General features: G+C 43.1%; 1 protein-coding gene across 1 annotated transcript in view; it reads right to left on the bottom strand.

The window, feature by feature from the left end:
• LOC308283857 (carnitine O-palmitoyltransferase 1, liver isoform-like) overlaps window positions 1–14,636 on the bottom strand; it is a gene marked incomplete at both ends in the record, with an annotated part of 45,729 nt that extends 31,093 nt beyond the window's left edge. The window contains 6 exons of the mRNA XM_080724358.1: window positions 429–506; window positions 629–766; window positions 1,519–1,620; window positions 3,299–3,476; window positions 5,958–6,097; window positions 14,496–14,636. Of these exons, the coding sequence (XP_080580484.1) occupies window positions 429–506; window positions 629–766; window positions 1,519–1,620; window positions 3,299–3,476; window positions 5,958–6,097; window positions 14,496–14,636 (777 nt within the window). The remainder of the gene's footprint in view (window positions 1–428; window positions 507–628; window positions 767–1,518; window positions 1,621–3,298; window positions 3,477–5,957; window positions 6,098–14,495) is intronic.
• Window positions 14,637–23,968: the final 9,332 nt, after the last annotated feature.

Raw genomic sequence — 23,968 nt, 5'->3', positions numbered from 1 at the left:
TCCCTGATGTCCACATCACTGTGACATCACTGTGACTCTGTCCCTTGTATGCCCATATATGGAGATCCCTGATGTCATACTGTATATGGAGATCCCTGTGATGCCAGGGGAGCAAATCCCTTGTATGCCCATATATGGAGATATGGAGATCCCTGGGATGCCAGGGGAACCAAATCCCTTTTAAGCTCATATATGGAGATCCCTGATGTCCACATCACTGTGACATCACTGTGACTCTGTCCATTTTATGCCCATATATGGAGATCCCTGATGTCCACATTACTGCAGTGTGACATCAGTGTGACACTGTGCCACACTGGCCAGATGCGAGGTAGCTTTTCGCCCTTAGGCATCTTAATGGTAGTAGTAATACCAGTAGTTACAGTACAATGCCATAGTAGTAGATATGTAATAATAGAAGTAGTTACCATGCCATAGTAGTTACTGTTGACCATGATGGGTCCTCTGCCTCTCAGGTAGATGTACTCCTCCCACCAATCACTCACCTGAACCAAACAAACATGTAGAGGTCTAATGTTATGCGTAAATTTTTGTAGTTTTGTCGAGTTATGTGTAGCTATACGGGTATATTACAGGTATGTGTATATTTGTGTAAATATTAACTCACGTAGTTGGTGGCCCACAGTGCTTTGAGTTTGAGGTAGCGTTGGAGGCGGTTCCCCAGGTTTGCCTCAAATTGAGTGGCCAGCTCAGCCATCCGCTCATACCCTGGGTCGGACAGCAAGGGGCGTACAGACTCCAGATACTGAGAGAAACAGGAGACCAGTTATATTAGTGGATTGTTAAAAGCATGTTGTAAAAGCGTTATGCTGTGTATTATGAGACAAAGTAGTAGTGTACTGCTATTTACTACTGTGGATAGAGAGAGAGAGAGTTTACATGCTCAAGGATTTTGCACCAATCATGTTTGTGTGAATAGGGCTATCACAATTATTACATAATCGTCTCATCTCAATTATTTGACATAATCGCAATTATCTTTTCATAATCGTCACAATCGCTCACATGTTGAACATTTTTCATATTTTCAAACATTGTCAAAAATTGTGGAAATAGACGATCTACAAGCTCACAATACATCGCAATGCGAAGCGTTGTGAGCTTGTAGATCTGCTATTTCCATTATCAAAGTTCTTTTTCAAGTATAAAGTTGTCAAATATGCAAGTCGTTTCTTTGTATATTTAGGTTTTGTGTCATATCTGCCATGTGCAACTTCAAAGCCTGCAAGCCAAACAGGAAAGTTATTGTCAACGACAGAAACACAATTAAATTGTTAATCGCAATTATTTGAGTGACAATTAATCATCATGTAAAATGTCATAATCGTGACAGCCCTGTGTGTGTGTGTGTGTGTGTGTGTGTGTGTGTGTGTGTGTGTGTGTGTGTGTGTGTGTGTGTGTGTGTGTGTGTGTGTGTGTGTGTGTGTGTGTGAGTGAGTGAGTGAGTGTGTGAGTGAGTGAGCGTGCGTGCGTGCGTGCCTGCGTGCGTGTGCTCACCCTGGTCAATGTGTCCTTGATGGCAGGGACAGGTAGGTGAGGTAGAGATGTCTGGTAACTGTACAACAGTGGTTTCCTGCCTGACAGCAGCCTCAACAAAGTCTGAGACAGAAAGACAAAGACAGATCATTATCCAACTTGGTTTTTAAAATGATATACACTTATACAGAGTACAATGACAGTATGGGCCGGTCACCATAGGCGATTTTAGCCTCTGTCAACAGGGGGAGCAAGATTTTGCAATGAAAAAAATAATCTAAAATAAAAACACCAAATGCAACCCCCCCCCCCCCCCCCCCCACAGACATGTCCACAAAGGCACGGAGCACACGCACGGAGCAAACGCACGGCTACGCGCACAATCGCCCTTGGAAAACACGGTAAAAACACTGAAAACGCTGGCATAAGTTACAGGATTAAGTCATAGCTGGCACAATAGGTGTTAACCTTGGCTTTAGATACAGCGAGAGGTGTGGAGCAAAATCCGTGTTGTTTTTCAGCACATGGTGTTTCTATTGCCCCTCAGTTTGGTCTTGTGCCCCTCCAAAAAATGGCATGCCCTGAGGCCACAGTGGCCTTATGCCCCAGCCCAGCTGACTGTACTACTTCCGCCTGTCTCTGTCTTGTCGATATGTAGACACCAGTGTCTCTTTCTTGTCATGTAGACACCAGTGTCTTGTTGAGTCCCCATTTTAAACCAATCCAGTTATATTTGATTTGTGCAGGGCTGAGCATCAGATTGTAAATACCCATTTATTTATTTCACAGCAGATATTCTACATATTAAATGTAACCCTTAAATTATTTCAATGGACTAAAATTGTGTTGTATTGGATGGCCTTCCTGCCCTGGCATTTGGCCTTTGTGCCCTCAAAAAAAATTGACCAACCACAAAAGCCAAGTGGCCTTGCCCCTAAAATGATGAAATTCCAGGCCTGGTCCTGATGCATGTTTTGGGTCACAGAGCAGTTTTTATGGGCTGCGAGTAAATGTACTTTTTACCCCCAAAGGATTTTCAGAAATTAAAAGAGAATCACGAACCGTGAACCCCCCCTCCACACACACACACACACACACACACACACACACACACACACACACACACACACACACACACACACACACACACACACACACACACACACACACACACACACACACACACACACACACACACACACACACACACAATGCTGGGCCCCTGATTCAGCCCGGGAAAAAGAGTTGGAGAGGCCCTCATTGCGCGCTATAGAGAGAGATCTCTCTCTATAGCGCTGCTGCTACTCAAAGATTTGCCATTTCAGATCATGAGAAGTGACAAGCCAGTGGGCCAATTACTGTACATGAGTTATATTTCGTCGTTGTCAGGTGGAAACCTTGTATGTCCAAAACCGTTTGTTTTGTATTTATCATTTTAAAAATGATTTAAACTAGTGAAAACAGCCGATCTACAAGCAACCAACGCCTCGCGGCGAGGCGTTGTGCGCTTGTAGATCTGCTGTGTTCACTACTTTTGTGCAACAGCCTTGTATGGTGAAGCAGGGCTTTGCTTTGCAAAAGAGATACAAGGTTTCTGCCCGACAGTGACGATTTACTTTGTTGGCCGCCCAGCCCCCAAAATGGAACGAAGGCCGACATTTTATTTAGATTTTTTTCCTAATTTCCGGCCTGGACCGGCCGGGAATGAACCAGCCATTCGGGAGTTGTCCCGCTTTTCCCAATGGCTAGCACGTCCCTGCACACGCACACGCACACACACACACACACACGTAGGACTTACCACCCAGACTTTGGTGGTGTTGGACACTCGGCCGTGCAGCTCAAACATCCAGCGATGGTAGGAGAGGAGCAGCTTGAGGCAGAAGCGCAGTGTGAGGATGAGAGAGAGCCACAGGAGGGTGCTAAAGAGCAGCGCCGACAGCATGGTTTGGCCCTGGGCACTCAGAGTGGCATGGAGGCTGGAGGAGAGAGGGAGTCAGGGAGAGAGAAAGAGACAGAGGAGAGTTAGAGGCAGACATATAAGGAGGTCTAATGCAGTGTCTATTTTGTTATTAATTTATACTCTGTGGTATGACGCAAGAACAAAATGGCTGTGTCAAAGTTAAACAAAATCTCCCCTTGAACATAACAGGAAGTTATTAACAACTGTTATCAGGAACCTAAAGAAACACAATATAAATTAGCATGTCCCAGTGTCCAAAACAGCTGTCTCAACTATCTCACACCAGTGTTATCATTCATGTACTTGCATTTTAACTCCATTATTCTAAAACACAAGGCCCTAGAAAAGCAAGAGAATAAGTCATCACTTATATGGAGACATAGTGACATCTGTTGGCCACATCTGAAATTAGAGACCTACATACTCTACCCATGTACAGTACAGAGGTTGCGCTAGCATTTTAAATTGCAGTTGACTGGTCCCAATGTCTGGCTGGCATGATTAAAATTTACCGGACATCTGATAAAAATAAGGGTCAGATATTTGTATGCATTAATGACAAGCAGGTCCATAAATTCAGCCTAACACAGTCTTAAGTCTCTGTTTGAACATACTAAGTAATACACACGTTATAGCAGGGTTATGTTGCACAAATAGATTAATCACCCATATTACCATTTGCGCATTGAGTGCGTGCATAATGGTGAGCGAGAGAGAGAGAGATTTGCAGTGATATTAATGAACTGCTGTGTCATTATCAACCGGTCAAGATGTCTGGACTGGACTGGAGAGATTTATATTTTCCGGTCTTTGTCATAAAATATTGGTAACTGGCAATTACCGGACTAACACAACCTCTGGTACAGTATGTGCACAAGAACGTAAGTACTTATCAGGGTGGGGTAAGTAAGGTGTGCGCGCGCACGTGCGTGCGTGCGTGCGTGCGTGCGTGTGTGTGTACAACCGTATGCACACACATCACCCTAATTTGTAAATATTAAACAATGACATATATTATAGACCTTTGGAGTGCCTCTTTCAGCCTAGGCCATCTTCCTAACTTTTTTGGGTGTGTGTGTGCGTGCGCGCGCGTGCGCGTGTGTACTATAGACATGCAAGGAAATGGGATAATTAAACAGTGAGTGAGTCAGTTGTGACAGGAGGCTTACAGTGGTACAGTATAGAGTATCAATGTGGTGGAAAGTGGGGGAAAGGTCAAGTCCAGCACCAAGGCTGACTCATCAGCATTACAATATGGAATTCCTCCTTCTATAGAACCGTCTCTCTCTTCTCCCTGGAGTTGTGCTCTAGATCAGCGGTTCTCAACCTGTGGGTTGGGACCCCCAGGGGGGTCCCCAAATTATTTTGGGGGATCCCCAGATGATTAACTTAATGTGCAACATTGTTTTCTCTCTCAACAGTAAACAAACCTAAACATAAGGTTAAGTGTATAGAGGGTATCTGCACATTTCTAAAGTGACAATTTAAGGACTTTTTAACCCTGTGAGCATGTATATCTGCTATTTTCACAATAGAACCGTCATGTTATACAAAATGTAATGCCTCAACTCTTAGTGCTCGTCAGGGTGGGGGGTCCCCTGTTAAAATATGATTATTACGGGGGTCGCAGCCTGAAAAGGTTGAGAACCACTGCTCTAGATAGACCCTCGCTTGTCTGCACACAGCTCTACACTGACTGCACATAACACACAAGTTTAAAAATTAAAATCAAGAACTACAATGTTGCGCACTCATTTGTTTCTATTTTATCAACATTTTCCTTTTTTTTGCGTGCGTGCTCTTTGGCCAAGGGAGATATTAGGCTTTTGGCCTTCAGGCTGAGTGACTCTGCTACATTCACCACCCTTTGGCCCCCCCAGGAAACCCGATCCAGGTCATGGCACCAATGTAACACCCGAGAATTGAACCGGGAAACCAAACATCTACCGCTATGTCAAGTGTGTGTGTGAGTGTGAGCAGGGGCGTCGCACCAAATTCTGGGCCCTGGGTACAAGGATTCACTGCGGGCCCCCCAGGAATGCTCTTCATAGGGGGAGGGGGTTTAACCCATTTAAGACTGGGAACGCATTATTTATTACTTATTATTTTGTGCTTTAAATATTGAAAAATAGCAGAGATACAAGCTCACAGCGCAGCACCGAGTGCCGCGCTGCGAGCTTGTAGATCTGACTGACATGTTTCTATGTCAGTGTGGTGCTCAAACTTTTTCATGTGAAGGACCCCCAAAATAATATGAAGAAGCAAACTTTTAGTTACAGATGTTCGCTTAAAAAATACATAATATTCAAAGATTTGCACACATTTGAACGACTTTTCAAAAATAGCAGATCTACAAGCTCGCAGCGCGGCACTAATGAAGGCCCCTCCACCTTGGGCCCTAGTAGCTCAGTCCCACTTTTACCCCCCTTGTGACGCCCCTGAATGTGAGTGTGAGTGAGTGCGTTGCGTGCGAGCGCGCGTGTGTGTCTCTCCATACCTCAGTGGCAGGTGCTGCTGTATCTTCTCGATGAGCCCCATGCTGGGGTCTGAGCGCATGTACATGGTTGCTAGGATTGCTATGACGACAAAGAGCCAGGAGGAGGGGCTAGCAGGGTACACACCCTTAATCACCCTGTTCTGTTAACACACACACACACAAAAGAAACACAACAATGTTGGTCAAGTTCTAAACACTTCCTGTTTGTACGAGGCAAAAAGCAGAAGATCCTGAAAACCATACACTGTATAAAGTTTAACTACAGTTTTACTTTCATGTCAACAATACTTTTGTGTGAGTATCTCATTTTGGATCTATCCCTTAGCAGTGACAGCATCCTGTTAGAAAACAAGACAGCGTCTAATAACAGCGTGGCCAGGCTGTGACATCAGTCATCTATGACAGCAGCCTCAACGGACTCCTCCTGCCTTCTGATGTTTTACGAGGCCACTATGACAGTGCTCTCTTCACAAACTAAATCTACACGCTTGTAGATTTATTTTCACTACTTCTTAAAACATCGCCCCACCTAATGTATGTAATTTATTTATTTTTGTATTTATGAAATTATTTTGAAAAATGTTTGAATTGTTGTGAATTTCATTAGGACAATCTTGTAACAGTAGTAATTAAAGACAAATGTAGGAACCGAAAAATCGGACATTAATTTGTGATCCATACAAATGGGTCCGCGACCAGAAAATGTGTCCTAATAGACGGTGAGCCACTGGGGTTGGTCGGTATCAACTGAGGGGATTAATGCTCATAGTGATTTTTGTCATGGTATACATGTCTAGAGTTAGAAAATATGTGATAGCCTTGCACCAGTGGTAGCTTTATGGGTGCTATCATGCATTTTATTATGTAACACTAGGCGAGAATTACATGGGTCATTATATGAAAACATACTACTTAACCCCCATATACAAAAGGTTTTTCAACTAGTTCTGGTACATCTAGGCATGCTTAAGAACACACTAAAGATGTAGGAATGTATGTCTTATGAAGCCATCATTTTCAAGATGGCGTCCAAGATGGCTGCCTGGAGCTTAAATAGCGTTATGATACTGTTCAACCTATAGAAAGGTGGTATTGGCTATCTAACCCAAGGTTTTAGGGTTCAAGGAATGTGGCTGAATTAGTGAAATTACCATCAGTTAATTATTTATTGCCAAATCCATTGTATTACAATGATCCAATGATTGTACAACATGTTGTTAAAAACAACAATTGTATTGCAGTTGTGTGAGGGACACTGTGAACTTAAGGTGATTCATATGGGGACCTGGGAGGGTGGGGGGCATACAGTAGGTGTAGATTTATGTTATATATTCAAGTGCTAGTCAGTCTTAGGCCTATGTGCTAAAGGTCAGGTTAAGGTCTCTCACACCTTATCACTCCTTATCCAGGTGTCCAAGCAGGCAGCAGCTATGGTCACTGGTTGACAGAGTATTAACCTCATGATTGACAATGTTATACAGTCATTCCTCAGCTGCATTGCAATACTGTTGCAAAGTTCAGCACTGGAAATGAATGTGTTTGCATATGGAGGGCTGACAGGCAAGTTCAGTGGTAATAGTCTTGAGTGTATCAAGCACTCTGAAGTGGTTTCTATCAACTAGACCAAAGGCATTTGAACAGATTCAGCAGCAGTCTACCTGGACTCTGTGCATCTGACTGGCTGACTTTGGGTTGACAACTTAATTATTCCTACTGTATACTTCCCATCCACCAGTTTGAATGTGCAGGGGGACACCTTGTCAATAGGTTGTCACCTTTTCTCTCATGACGGATGATGACGCACATGATGAAGTACTTCTTCCGTGCTGGCCATGTGCAGTATGCTTGATATCTCACCCAGTGCCTGCTGAGATGCATGTGCTCCATGCCAGAGTCTAAGCTAGAACTTGTCTGTCAGCACCATGATCCATCACTGTCTCTGCTCAACATAAAGAGCAGGAATGATGCTGCTCTTTATGTTGGTGCCTTGCATGGTTTCCTCTGCCATCGGTGTCATGACGCATGTGGGTGGAGCTGACTGACGCCTTCTCCAAAATGTGCAGAAACAGTAGTAGGGAGTCTAAGCACTGGTGTGTCTTGGTTGTAAAATGTTGGGGTGCACACACACACACACACACACACACACACACACACACACACACACACACACACACACACACACACACACACACACACACACACACACACACACACACACACACACACACACACACACACACACACACACACACACACACACACACACAATTCATGATGAGGCACCAAGATTTCCTAAATTCCTATGACCCTGCATGTTGCAGCCATCTCTGGAACCTCATCCTTACATCCTTACTGTGTGCCAGTCAGGAGAAATACCAGTTCTGTGACATGCTAATGGATATTCATCAAGTTTTTCTATTGTTGTTCTCCCAGAGGTCAAATGTTACCTTGGCCTGACCTTTAACATGTGAGGTATTATGGATTCTACACATATGAAAACCAAAACATGAGATTACACAGGTTTTCTATACTAGGACAAGCGGATCAAATAGTGGGCATTTTGGATATTTTCTTACACACTTGCACTATATTTTGTTTAATGAATTTCACAATACATTTACTTAAAATATATGTATGTAAACATGGTTTAAAATCTTTAGGTTATTTATGAAGGAACCCTTTGTGTTACATCTTTCATGAAAACATCTTATGTAATGTAGTCACTACACTAATAGTACAGTATGTTGTCACTGCCTGTTACCATTTCTAGAGATGCTACTTTAAACAACCTTTATGAAAAACATATAGTCTGAGCTTTATCCTTGCCAGAGAGGGTCAATACTAAGGGAGATCTGCTTGTGACTGCAATCGGTTTCTGTTCACGGATGACTCGGCTCTCTTAGTCTCAGGCAGAGATATATTGCAGGTTGAAAAGGCCCTTAACTGTGAACTAAACGAGATCTGCACCTGGCTCAATGACAACAGACTCTCAGTCTGTTGTCATTGAGCCAGGTGCAGATCTCGTTCATCTAGGTAAAAGTGAATATATCCTCTTTGGATCTAGTCAGAAACTGACCAAAGTTGAGAACTTCACAATTAAAGTAGGTGACACTATGATAGCACTGTGGGTTGCATCCTGGAGGCTAACCTATCCAGTGAAAAAATGACTACCAAGGTAATAAATAAAGTCAACCAACGAATTCGATTCTCGCAAAGGGTTGCTCCGCTGATCAATTTTAAATCTCGAAAGACCCTAGGAGGTGCACTTATTGGGCCCCTCATAAAATAGACTAAGCCCCCATGCTCCCACCCCCCCTTTTCTCTGCCCTTATTTCTGCTTTTTCTGCTTTTGAAATTGATGTTATCCTAGATACTATGTTCTATCCGTCTGTCTTTCAATGTTATATGAGATACTTAAAGTGTGGTTCCTGTGGAAATAAGCCTTGGCTTTCTAGGATCTCCTTTTAGTTGACCTTGTACCAGTGATTTGTACTGTCATGAGACTGTACTTTTTTCTATTGCAAACTTCTAATAAATTCTTCAATCAATCAATCGGATTTTGAAAACTTTTTGGCATGTGATTATAAATGAAGTAATTACACACAGAAAGCTACCCCAGATGCAATGCTCTCACATATTTCCTAATCCTAAGGATGTATACCTTCCCAAAAGTCACTATGAGAATCATTGCCCCCAAGATGGTAATGATGACCCCACATTTGGGGCCCTGGCATATTATGTCATAATTATATAGTCACTATATGTCACTGCCTATAATAAAGAACAATTCTAGATATGCTAATTTTAACCACCTCACTGGACAATATATAGTCTGAACTTTATCCCAACCATTTTTCAAAGAGATAGGATGAATAATAAGAGAGAACCATCAGTTTGAAGTAGAATGTTCCATTCGGATTTTGAAAAGTTTTTTTGCATGTTGTTATAAATGGAGTGATAACACACAGAAAGCTACCACAGATGCAAGGCTATCACATTTTTCCTAGTACTAGGGATGTATACCTTCCCAAAAATCACTATGAGAATCGTTCCCCCCAGATGGTACCGATGACCGAACAATGTGGAGCCATGGTTCACAGAGGATTATGTCATAATTAAAGTCACTATGTTGTCACTGCCTGTAATAAAAAACAATTATAGATATGCAAATGTTAACAACATTAGTGAAGAATATATAGTCTGAGCTTTATCCCAACCATTTTTCAAAGAGATAGGGTCAATATTAAGAGAGAACCATCAGTTTGAAGTAGAATGTTCCATTCGGATTTTGAAAACTGTGTTTTGGCATGTGGTTATAAAAGGAGTGATAACACACAAAAAGCTACCTCCACTGCAAGGCTATCCCATTTTTCCTAGTACTAGGGGTGTATACCTTCCCAAAAATCACTATGAGAATTAATCCCCCTAGATGATACCGATAACCCCATATGTACGGTGCTAGCTCACGGCCTATAACCCATTGATCTATGACATAGATCAATCAGTCTACTCTATACCTATGACTATGACTCCATCTTTGGGCAAGGTTTCAGCCCGATGAAGTCTCGCGTAGCCAGTTAATATTCCACAATCTCTGCCTGCCATGTGCCTGTAGAGTCTGCAACTAAACATCCCGAAAACCGAGCGAGATCAAAAGCGGTTATCTGATTGTCATTTCCGTTCATTTTAAAATATCTTTACATTTTATTTTACATTTCTGCTACGCAGCAAGCTATATGTAGGCTTATATTATTTTTGATTTATATTAGGACAAATTTTCACATCTGTAAAGGTAAAACAGAAGCGGGGAGGAGGCGTCACATTTTCACAGCTTCCATGCTCCAGACTTCATGACTGAAGCATTTGAAAATTGTAAGAGGCAACAGTCTACTCCCAAGACTAAGCCCAATGTGACTGCACTTCCGTTGTAAATTAAAGTTAAATATAAAAAATAAATAAAAAACCTATGTGGGGGGAAAAGGGAGGTCTTCCTTGGCAGACACATGTACTTTACCTCACAAGTCTATGCCATGTTTCACCAAAGAAGTGGGAAAGAAAACATGTCAGTACTTGTTAGGGCAGCGTCATTTGCCTTCTCGTACACAGAAGGGAATTCTAAACTTGTAATTTATGTCTTTGGCTGGAGCCGTCATCCCATGCACAAAACACTCAAGATGTCACAACAATTCCTATGTTCACGCACACGTCAGAAACATCAGTCTTTCCTACTGAGAACCACATAACAGTCACAAGTGACATTCCATTCACAAATAGCGAGTATAATTTCATTGCACAAATACTAGAACCATTAAAGACGTATGTCATTATTAACAGGCATATTGAGGTTTGCCAACACATCACTTATTGGCATGCACATAAGTGGCTTTTTTATTATTTTTATCCGTTCCATCGCAAAGGCATTTGTGATAACAATCTATTCATGCATGTATACGGGAATTCATGATTGGAAAATGAAGGTTCATGAGCACAGCTTAACCTGAACAAGACAATATTACAGTGAATTGTAATATACAGCCTGCCTCCTGTGAATTGTTTTATTTTTATTTTTGTTTATTTTCTTTTTATTTCGTTCATATTAATAGTAGTCTAACCTAACGCGGAAATTCTATGGCCCGACAGATCTCATCGGCTCCTCTGGCGTCTCGGCAACGACATGGCGGGGGACATGACTCCTGCTGCTGTCCGCTTTGAGTAAATGAGGAAATGACCCACGGTGGAATAAATCATAGCAATTTTATAATTATAATGGATAAACCTAAACAAACCAGTTCACATGAACAATACTGATGTAAAATAAGATATCTGAACGGCTACATATATTTTATATACAATTAAAATGTTGTGAGCCACAGTTACAGGGGCGATAACCCAGGCTTTTCTTTCTTGAAAAGTCTGGATCCCGAGGCTAAGGTAATAGTGACAAAAATAATGTGAAGGGTGTGCTTCCAAGGCCTTCACTGTTGTTTCACCCTGCTCTCATCATTCTCTGACTGCTAGAACTACAAAAGGACCCTTTTCACAAATCCCATTAGCAAGCATAATGTTTTATGATCGTGCTCACTTGCTCCAACCATGATATTTTGTTCCTTGTACCTGCCCATTTTGTTGTCATTTCTGTGAGTGACACACAGATTACAAAGAGAGCAAATGAACTGGGTACCTCTGGGAAAGACATTTCATCTGGTTGCAAAGGCATGAATGCCGTCGTATAATTCTGTCACATTACGCAAAACATGAGTAGCATTCCGATTTCAGGGCTAGGCCTAAATGAGAAAGTTTATACTACATATTTTAGTTGCATTTACACATGATTAAACGTGGGAACAACAGGACATTTCCACCTGCGGTGTCCACAGCCTTTCATAGCTGTGTTACTATGGTTATAATCAGAAGCCTGATAGTCTACAAATGTGGCAACACCTTTTGGTAGTACAAGGCTTGGCACCAATACAAAAGTAGAAGTCACATCAGCATAATACCTTCCCTCACATATCAAACAACAAATTCGAATGAATATATATATATGTCATAGTATATTAGAGAAACAGCACATTCGAGACGCGGAGCACTCGTGGTGCGGCACGGGGCGGAGCAAGCGGTCGCCACAACAACGTACTCCAGGCGGTGCGCCGCTCTATTGTCCACGACACTGCGAGCGGCTACCGAAGCCCCCCTGTATCCACGAAGCCCAAACGAGTTACGAGGCCCCCCTGGGTCCACGAAGCCCCAAGCGGCGCGAAGGCCAGCGGACCTTGGTCCTGCTCTTCGCCCCCGAGCGCCGCCCCGACGTCGCCATCTGGTGGTGATTAGTGTGTGGTGAACGTCAAAACGAGTGCTCCTTGACAACTTTTACTGGTTTCTTGAACATACTGTAATATATATATATATATATGTTACAGTATGTTCAAGAAACCAGTAAAAGTTGTCAAGGAGCACTCGTTTTGACGTTCACCACACACTAATCACCACCAGATGGCGACGTCAGCCACTGCTCTGCCATTCACCAGAGTGTATATAAGAGAGTTACGTCACGCTTTGAACTCGCCGCAGACCGGAAGTGTTTACTCTTTATTTACTAGCCTAGCCTAGCCTAGCCTAGCCTAGCCTAGCCATTAGCTCCATTGTAGTCACTTGGACAGGGCGTTTAACGTGCGCTTGCCCAGGCCTTACGGCCTGGGCATAAATATAACGATTGCATTCACCACGGCTTCGTAACTCGCGCGGCGCTCCGCCGGCCGCGCGGCCCTGGCCCGCTCTTCGCGGCCACTCGCGCCTGCGGCGCTCGGGGGCGAAGAGCAGGACCAAGGTCCGCTGGCCTTCGCGCCGCTTGGGGCTTCGTGGACCCAGGGGGGCCTCGTAACTCGTTTGGGCTTCGTGGATACAGGGGGGCTTCGGTAGCCGCTCGCAGTGTCGTGGACAATAGAGCGGCGCACCGCCTGGAGTACGTTGTTGTGGCGACCGCTTGCTCCGCCCCGTGCCGCACCACGAGTGCTCCGCGTCTCGAATGTGCTGTTTCTCTAATATACTATGACACATATATATATATATATATATATATATATATATATATATATATATGTGTATGTGTGTGTGTGTGTGTGTGTGTGTGTGTGTGTGTGTGTGTTTATATATGTCACAGTTCTTTTGAGTTTCAGTGAAATTGAGAACAGGAGCGCTCATCGTGCGGCACGGGGCAGAACAAGCGGTCGCTTTGATCCACAACAAAGACAACGACAACGTAGCGTCGGCAGGAATGATAGCGCCTCACGCCACGGAGGTTAGGGTTAGGGTTAGGCATAGTTTTACAGAGGTTAAGGTTAGGGTTAGGGTTAGAGTCAGGCATAGTAAGCTAATGGCTAAACACAGCTGAGCTAGGCTAGAAGATAAACAACGAAAGAGGTGTCGCAAACGAGTGACGTCAGCGACTACACAAGTGAATGGCTGTTGTCGCCATCTCATGGTGAGAATTACACAGGTGCGCTGATAAGAGGCTATCAAGGTGAATTGATCCAGGTGGTGTTAGGGATGTGTGGTGAACGACAAAACGAGCGCTCTTACCCCAATCTCACTGAGTTACCCAAACTGACTGTAACATATATATTTATATATTTTTTTCTTTATTCTTTTTCAATAATTTTTCCCACAGGATTGATAATGACCCCTTGCAGGCCGGACCTGGCCCATGGGCTGGCAGTTTGACATCCCTTCCTTACGTACACGGAAAATGAGCTGACATGAGGAATATTCTGTGTACAAAACATGGTCAAAGAGGTCACAGGTTCAGCCCTGACAAATGCTACAGTGTATGTACATAACACTGGCATAACCCTAACTGTCCAAGATATTAATGCCTAACTGCTTCTAAAATCTCTATTTTATTTTTATTTTATTTTATCTAATTTTCACCTTAAAATTTGAAAATGACAAAGTAAATGTCGTCAATAAATAAAAGGTTTTATGGTCCTCACAGAGATAGAAGTACACACACTTAAGGTGATCATCCATTTTCAGCCTTACCCTCATGCGGCTGCAGCGTTTCTTCCAGGAGCGGAGCCCAGACTGGTAGATCAGATTGAGGGCCTGGTAGGACAACTGCAGGTCGATGCCTTCTGGGGTTATGGTGAACTGGAAGGCCACCGCCTGGTGGGCCTCTGCCATCACTAGAGAAAACACACAGACATACTTTAGGAAAACAACCACAACAAGACCTCTGAAATGGACATTATGTCAATGCTATTCAACTCAACTTGAGGTCAACCAAAGTCAAAGTGCCAAAGTCTACAGGTTAAAAACAAAAAAACAGAAAACAAAACAAACAAAAAGAAGCAATTATAACTAAGTTATACAATTTAGAGTGAAAAGATTTGTCTTCAATAGACACTTAAAGGCCTCTAGTGATGGTGCAGAGAGAATATTAACGGGCAGGTAATTCCAGCCGATTACTGCAAAGTACTTCTCATCGGTATCCGAATTAAATGCTCCAATACATCCAGACCAGAACGACACCGATAGGATCCTGATTAGAGCATGCAAATACAAGCACATCACTCTCGTCCTCCACTCACTGCACTGGCTCCCCATCTCCTCCCAGACATGCAATCTCTCCTGTTAAACCCATCAATGCATCCACTGCAACGCTCCCTCCTACCTCAAGGAACTATTCACACCACAAACCTCTGCTCTAGAAACACCAACCTTCTCCTTCTACAAAATTGTGTTCATTACATCACAAGCTAAAGTTCAAATTGTGGTAGGTGGTTGGCCAGATTATGTCCATATATGGACAAGACATGGTGCAGGTGGTGCTGCAGAAATAGGCGCCATTCATGGTGTGTGTGTGTGTGTGTGTGTGTGTGTGTGTGTGTGTGTGCGTGTTCAGAGACCAGAGCTTGATCAGTGAGAGGCATATACAGAATAGGTAGAGAGGGAGAGAGCAAGCTGGGTACCAAAACATGAACACGCATTGATTGAAGTGATAGTGACATGTTTGTTTACCACTTAAAGATAGACAATCACTGATTGATGATAAATGACAAATCATTATTCAAAATGAACAATTTTAGTGTGGCATATTCATTATTTCAGTATGCCTTATTTCAGCATTTGGTGACCTACAATTCACACTGGGAACCAGTGGTTTAAGAGTTTGTTTACATTACATTACATGGAAGTGAGTGCATGTTGTTGTTCAACCATTTTCCACCATGACATGTTCTGTTGTCATTTTGATTCAATAATCACCTGATCAGTTGTGACATTTCTCGTGAGTTAAGAGTTTCTCTCTTTCTGTGTCTTCATTTCCTCATCGGTCTTTGGGCAGTGGGGGGAGTCACTGTTTTTCATGCCTAATATGCACTACAGGTTTCCATAACTGGTCTCCTTCTTATAGCCGATGTCCAAATAACATAAAACAGGGGTCTTCAACGTTTTCAGGCCAAGGACCCCTTAGCTAAGAGAGAGATGAAGCAGGGACCCCCAGATTCCATATTGTTTAATCGTTTGACAACACAATCATCAGTGTATTTTGGATTCATGTCAATTTGTGTTATCAGATATGTAACCACTTGAGCCGTCAATACTTAATAAACTTGACCTTTCACTCTGTAAATAGTGTGCTCTTTCCCCCTCTACACCAAACCTCTTTGCCAAAAATAGCCGATCTAAAGATCGGCTATTTTTGGCTAAAGTTCTCAGAATATGGACATTAAGGTTAATATAAAAGAGAAAAAAGGTTTCTATCACACAAAGATTTGAAGGACCCCCTGTAGTAACTCTGAGGACCCTCTAGGGGTCCCAGACCCCCTGTTGAAGACCCCTGACATAAAATGATACTAATGAACAGTGCAGTAAAACCCTCTGTCTCATATTCAGCACAGGAAAATGTACCATCCATTACATTTTACAGTTCAACCTGGGGTGTTGCCTGGATATCCCTGTACTTTTCTGTTCTCAACATCTCCTCTGTTCTCAAAATGCTAGCCTTGACGTCTCCATGGCAGCCTATCTTGGATGTCATGTTACTATGCTGCATGAGAAATGCTGGTACAGTAAAATCCTGAATGTTCTTTGTAACCGGGTGTAAATGATCAAATGGACCTGTAAGGGTTCATATGGTTACAGTAAGAGAACTGTATACCAGTAAGACGCCTAAGGGCGAAAAGCGGCCTCGCCCTTGCGTCATCTGTCTTGGCCATATATGGATTCTGTTAGTGTGGTTCTCCTAACATCCTAACAGGGCATGATCTGGGATACAATCCCTTTTATGCCCATATATGGAGATCCCTAACAGAATCCCTTTTATGCCCTTTTATGATCCCTGCTCTGAGTATCTGACATCACTGTGATGTCACTTGTGATGTCACATTGATGTGTCAGGGGAACCATAGTGTGGTTGATGTCAGAGTGACAAACCCATAGTCCAGACAGACGAGGACAAGCTGTGACAGTTCTCATTGTAAAACTGCGACCTACAGTCGCAATTATACACACACATAACACGCATTCCACAATGATGACAAAGGACTGGAGCACTTGTAAAAGCCATAAATCCTCCTTCAAGGAATGGGTGTGTGTGTGTTTGCTTAAGCAAATGTACATAACACTAGGTATTAGACCACCCCAGAAAAGATACTAGAGAATCGTCCTCCAGCATTCAAAATACAGATACACACACACATGTATTGTACATAGTCTAAAATAAATAATGTTTAATACGGTTGTGCGACAATTCACAGCAGCATCCCAAAGATTAAACAAACTATGGACATGCGAGGCGTCACACAGGACACACACACTTGCTACGTTCCAGACCAGAGTATGAAAAGTAGGTCAACATATAATCCCAGAGGTGTTTCTCTGCGTGTGTGTGTGTGTGCTCCTCTTTGGTCAGCTGAGTGATTGATTTCTGCAGATTTCTCCCTCTGCTATCCATCATCTCTCTCCCTCTCACTTCCTACAGCCACCTGTCACTGTAACTGTGTGTGGGTGTGACTGTTTTGCGAGACAGAGGGCGAGGCCATGATGTGACAGAAGAGAATAGTGAGAAACGTTGACAGAAAATACTAGCTTATGCATCGTACCACGACGGTGTCACTCGCCGAAAACAACTCTGCAAAAGTACAGATTTGTTGAACGACACCGTTCTGCGGCTAACAGGGTTCCCACACATCTTTACCAATTAATTTCCAAAACTTTTCCAAGACTTTTCCAGAATATTTAACCCGATTTCCAGGACTATATATATATTTTTTTAAATGTTTTTTATCCCAAGGTTTTGCAACCCATTTTTCTCACCCGGTGACTACCTAACCTGTAGTCCTGGTTTCCGCTCTCCCCCTGCCACGCCAGGGGACATTGGGGAGCACCCGGCTGGCTAGGGGGAGATAGTATAGAAACCAGGACTACTGCATATTTTTGTGTGAGGGCCTATGCCCAAGGAGATACGGGGAGAACATGCAAACTCACCACAGAAAGGCCCTATCGCCAACCCCACCTAGGGTGTGGGTGCTGATGAACACGGAGGAACACGCCCCCAGCGCCCACAGCTTCCCCCGGCGGGAATCGAACCCAGGACCTTCGAGCTGTGAGGCGAAGTGCTAACCACTGCACCACCGTGCCCCTAGATTTCCAGGACTATATAACAATAATTCAGCTCAATAACGAGTCGCTTACCCCTATGCGCAAATAATCATATTTCAACTGGGGACCCCTGCACCCTGACGAGCACTAAGAGTAGAGGAATTTGTGTTGCGAGGCGTTGTGAGCATGTAGATCAGCTATTTTCACAATTTCTGCCTCTAATATGAGACAATTTGGCCAATGTTTAATGTGTCATTTCAGAGGTATTAACAAAATCAATAACCAAAAACAATGCATGCATAGCTATTTTTTCCAGGATCTTCCAGGAACCTTGATCAATTCCAAAACTTTTACAGTACTGGAAAAATATTTTTCTAATTTCAAAATATTTCCAGGAATTTCATGACCGTGGGAACCCTGGGCTAAGCATAAATTAGACTTGAGAAAGCGAAATAATGAGAGAGACAAATGGAGACTGGTAGAGGGGGGGGGGGGGGGGCAGCGTGTGTGTGTGTGCTGTGTGCTGTGTGCGTATGCACACAAACTCCAGTGTTATTTTAGCTATGTGTGTGAGCACTGAGCAGTGTAAAAATGGAAGTGAGTGAGAGATCCACTGATATAGAGAATGTGCGGAGGAAGTGGGTGGGCTTGTAGGTAACAGTTTGTTATTTGCTGCTGGCACGTGGGCTATAACAGACAGACACACAGACAGACAGACAGACAGACAGACAGACAGACAGACAGACAGACAGACAGACACATACACAGTTACACACACACACACACACACACACACACACACACACACACACACACACACACACACACACACACACACACAAACAAAGAAAACAAATGCAGCATTGAGAGCAGGAAGAGAGACACTATTGTGGTCCATCCCTCCGCAGAGGCCAAGCCTCTCGATCTGTCTTTATCGCAAGCAGGCATTACGAATGGCTGCAGAAAGTTAGCCATTGTCCACTCCCATTCAACAATGCAGTCTGACCAGGCTATTTGAATATGACCTGTTCCATTCCAATAATGCCCATTTAAAAAATTGGCCCTGAAAAATCAGTAGTTTTCAATGGGGACCCCCAGGGTCATTGAGAGCGTTCCAGGGGGTCCCCACTCCCCAGCAAAATGTGTTATGCATCAAAACCAGCTTTATCACTTTAAAACTAAATATACACATTGGCCATTTGAACATAAGTCGGTCTACAAGCTCACAACGCGTGGCTTGTTGATCAGACAGATATTTATTTTTTAAATCTGGAAATTATGTTTAAGATTTTTTTTTTTATATATATATATATTTTAAGCATTTAACCAACACTTGTTTTGTTGTATGGGGGTCGCTGACAAATGCATATTCATTTGGGGGTCCTTCCTTGGTGGCATGATAAAGTCTGAGAACCACTGCTGTAAATAACGGAACAGTTACAGGTTATCTAGACATGTGGGCTGGGCTGTTCAATAGCCTCCTGTTATCAACAGTCACTCTGAACAGAATAATTATTAGAGAAGCAGCATCAGTGCAATATAAACATGCCTATTCTTGAAACGTAAACCTCATAGACTTCACTAGGGCGACAAAAGAAAGAAATAGAACACCCGATCATTCGGTATTTTAATCCACTGAACAAGACGGACGAGTTCAGCGTCTTTGAAAATGTCACTCGGCTGGTCAGACTGGACCGACTGGACGAGACACGTGGGCGTGTACGCGCACACGCACGAACGTTACAAAACATTCATTCATTCATCCATTCAGTCAGTCCGTGTGCAGACACATCTCTGCCATTTCAAAAAAAGAAAAAACATTTTGAGAAAACGGGAAACCAGAGCCGTAGCGTCGGAACAAGTTACTGCCTTAACCCAATAACCACAATATTTAACGCAACTTCCTCTGAAAGGGACACCGCTCGGCGCTTCTCAACGCAAAATGATGATCGGGTGTCAACTTCAAACCCCTTTCCATGTTCTTCTGCATCAGCTCGCATTTCTCTCCATCACTTTCACCCCCATCGCGCGTGCGCGCGAGTGACAGCAGCAGCAGCGATCAATAAAAACCAAACATCCGCGCACACGCACACATAGACACACGGTGACAACAGCAGCAGCAGCAGCGATCAATAAAAACCAAACATCCGCGCACACGCGGCAATGTTTCTCCAGAAAACGTGCGACAACCTGCCCCCGGCTTTTCGTCGTTACGTAGGACGGTGTCGTGCGAAAATATAGTCAATCTACAACAAAGCTCGTGGTTTGTAGAGTGGCTAGATTTCATTCTACATCACACACACACACACACACACACACACAACAACACAAACAAACACACCCCTGCCTGCTGGCACTGAGCGACCGCACGGCGCATGGCGCACGCACAACGAAAGTTACGAAACCAAAGCAACATCACATACATCCTACATGGGATGGTGATGCACTGCTAGAGAGAGACCACACCTTAGACATTGTGGGGAGTTTCTGGAAAAAAAAATACAAATAAAATAGGATTAAATACGATTTAATGAGATTTACCTGAAGCTTCTGTAGCCTAAAAGTAGGCTACTGTTTGTTGTTGTTGAAGCGTTCAATGTGTGTGAGTTCGGATGAGGAGCTCTCTCTCTCCAAACAGTAGATCATGTGTAGATCGTTCCAGTCTCTCGGCAGGCAGGGAGGGCAGAGTGGGCCGGGCCTCTACCAAACAGCCAATAGCATCGAGCCGCCTGTACGTCACTCATTCAAAAGGGACCCCGCCCATCGCGGGGGAAACCTCAGAGGAAGCATGAATGTATGGTATTTGTACAGTAGTAGACCAGTGGTTCTCACATTTTTTAAAACGGGTCCATTTGGTTCCATGTCGACTGTCAGAGTTACAGTACATACTTGTAGATACCCCTAAAGGAACATAGCCTAATTATAGAGTCCCTCCCTGGATTGGAATCACATACAGTATGAAACAGAGCTGCTTCCTTTAAGCACATTTTGCAGTTTTTCTTTTTCTTATAGGCCTACTACTTAAATTATTGAGAGAAAAAAAACAATGTTCCTATTTGTTCTAAAAGCTTTATAGGCTACCATGTAGGCCTATATAAAGATGACACAATGCAACATAGCTCTGTTCACATATAGTGCTGTATAGGCCTGGCCTACCCCCTCCAATTTTCATATGTTTTCATATGCCAATAAAGCTCCTTTGAATTGAAAATTGAATTGAACTTCGAGAACCACTGTCTGATGTAGACGACTCACTGAGTGATTCCCAACCCTTTTTGAATGTCAACGACCCACATAACCCTGTGGTACAAAGAGTGTACAAATGGGGCGGCTGTAGCTCAGGAGGTAGAGTGGGTTGGCCAATGCTCCATGGGTCAGCGGATCAAATCCCAGCTTCTCCTGTCTACATGTCGAAGTGTCCTTGGGCAAGACACTGAACCCCAAGTTGCCTCCGGTGAGCTGGTTGGTGCCTTGCATGGTTTCCACCGCCACCGGTGTATGAATGTGTGTGTGAATGGGTGAATGTAATGCACATTGTAAAGCGCTTTGGATAAAAGCGCTATATAAATGCACCATTTACCATTTAAATGGAGCCCCAGAGGGTCCCTTTGGAACACAAGGACCCTCTGAGAACCACTGCAATGAATGAAGTCATTATTTAGAATTTAAATAGTCGTTATACACTGTGCACCTGACTTATTTTACAGCATTGTAACATTCACTAATTGCTAACGTAATATTTTCTTCCCCTTCCTGTGGTTTAAAGCTTCTATCATAGTCCAGGGTGAAGAGCTATCACCTCACCGCAGCGTAGTTTTTTAGCTATCACCTAAAAATGTCTAACAAAGCCTAGGTGATAGCTAGAAAACTACACCGCAGTGAGGTGATAGCTCTTCACCTTGGACTATGATAGAGGCTTTAGTAGGCCAAGGGTCTTCAACAGGGGGTCCGGGACCCCTAGGGGGTCCTCAGAGACAGAGTTACTTCAGGGGGTCCTCCAAAACTTTGTTCTCCTTTTTTATATTAACCACATGAACCCTAGTGTCCATATAAGAACTTTAGCCAAAAATAGCAGATCTACAAGCTCACTTTTTGGCAAAGAGGTTTGGTGTAGAGGAGGAAAAAGAGCAGAGTAAGTACATATAGTGAAAGGTCAACTTTATTAAGTATTGAGAGGTGGTTAAATATCTGAAAACACAAATTGACATGAATCCAAAATGTCAAACAACGAAACTATATGGAATCTATGAAAAAGTTGTGGGGGTCCCTGCTTCATCTCTCTCAACTAAGGGGTCCTTGGCCTGAAAACGTTGAAGACCCCTGTAGCAGGCTAATACAGTAGGCCTACAGACATTAGCGCTGCCCTCTAACATGATGCATGGCTTTTATGGTTCCACGCCCCACACCAGTTACACTCTGACCTACTTTACCCAACAGGTAGCGCCTACTTCCAAAATAGCGTGGTGTGTACTGTCACTGTATGTGTGTGTGTGTGTGTGTGTGTGCCATATTATTAAGTGTGCCTGCTATGCAATAGCAGAACACTTATTGTAATCCGCCATACTTAAGTCAGTCAGTCAGTCAGTAAGTAAGTAAGTAATGTTCTTGCAAATTTCTGCTCGTAATAACTGCCGCACAATTTACGCCACCGCCGCAATATATACATCAAAACGTGCGGCTCGGCCGGGAATGGTGTGCTATTACTTTTCTTTCCGATCCGCGTTACCATTGCGACGTAATTCGCAAAAAACGACGCCAAAAAACCCCATTCACTTAGAATGGGGGAAATTTCGGCACGTAATAACTGCCGCACGATTTACGCCACCCCCGCAATATACACATCAAAACGTGCGGCTCGGCCGGGAATGGTGTGCTATTACTTTTCTTTCCGATCCGCGATACGATTGCGATGTAATTCGCAAAAAACGACGCCCAAAAACCCCATTGACTTAGAATGGGGGACTCCGAAAAAAACCCAGAAACTTTGGCGCCACATAACTCTGCCATACTTTTGCCTAGCAACGTGATTTAAACTTTAAAATGCACACACAACTTTGGTCTTTTTCCGGCCAATAGGGATGAGCTGTAATTGATTAAGCCCCGCCCCCTCTGTAACAGGAAGTGCCTCTATAACTCATGAACCGTTTGTCGTACAGACTCGCGGCTGGTGTCATAATTTTTTTTTTTCTCAAATTTTTTTTTTCTCAAATTTTTTTTTCTCAAAAATTTTTTTTTCTCAAAATTTTTTTTTTCTCAAAATTTTTTTTTTCTCAAAAATGTTTTTTTCTCAAAATTTTTTTTTTCTCAAAAATTTTTTTTCTCAATTTTTTTTTCTCACATTTTTTTTCTCAATTTTTTTTTCTCAAATTTTTTTTTCTCACATTTTTTTTTCTCAATTTTTTTTTTCTCAAATTTTTTTTTTCTCAAATTTTTTTTTTTCTCAAAAAAATGTTTTTTTCTCAAAAAACTTTTTTTTTTCTCAAAAAACTTTTTTTTTCTCAAAAAACTTTTTTTTTCTCACAAAACTGTCGTTAAAGTGCGACCCGTGATAACGGCCAAAAATGCGCCAAAACGCCACTAATTAGTCGAAATGGCTGACTTCCTGTTTGGTTTCTGATTGGCTGCTGGCCTTGTGACGTGGGTAGAGCTGCGAGGGCCCGGTCATCGCTGCTTGCAGCTTTAATTCATTAATCGTCCATGACCTTAATTGGGGCCTATTTCGCCAAACAGGAAGTGCCCCTCACCAAACAGGAAGTGACCCTTGATCTCGTGAACCGTTTGTCATACAGACACGCGGGTTGCGTCAAATGACAAGATTAAGAGTCCTTAAACTTAATTGGGGCCTATTTCGCCAAACAGGAAGTGCCCCTCACCAAACAGGAAGTGACCCGTTTTCTCGTGAACCGTTTGTC

This window comes from Nannobrachium achirus, assembly GCF_963921795.1.
Source record: "Nannobrachium achirus genome assembly, chromosome: 4".
Lineage (NCBI taxonomy): Eukaryota > Metazoa > Chordata > Actinopteri > Myctophiformes > Myctophidae > Nannobrachium > Nannobrachium achirus.
This window is presented reverse-complemented; position numbering and strand designations above follow the sequence as displayed.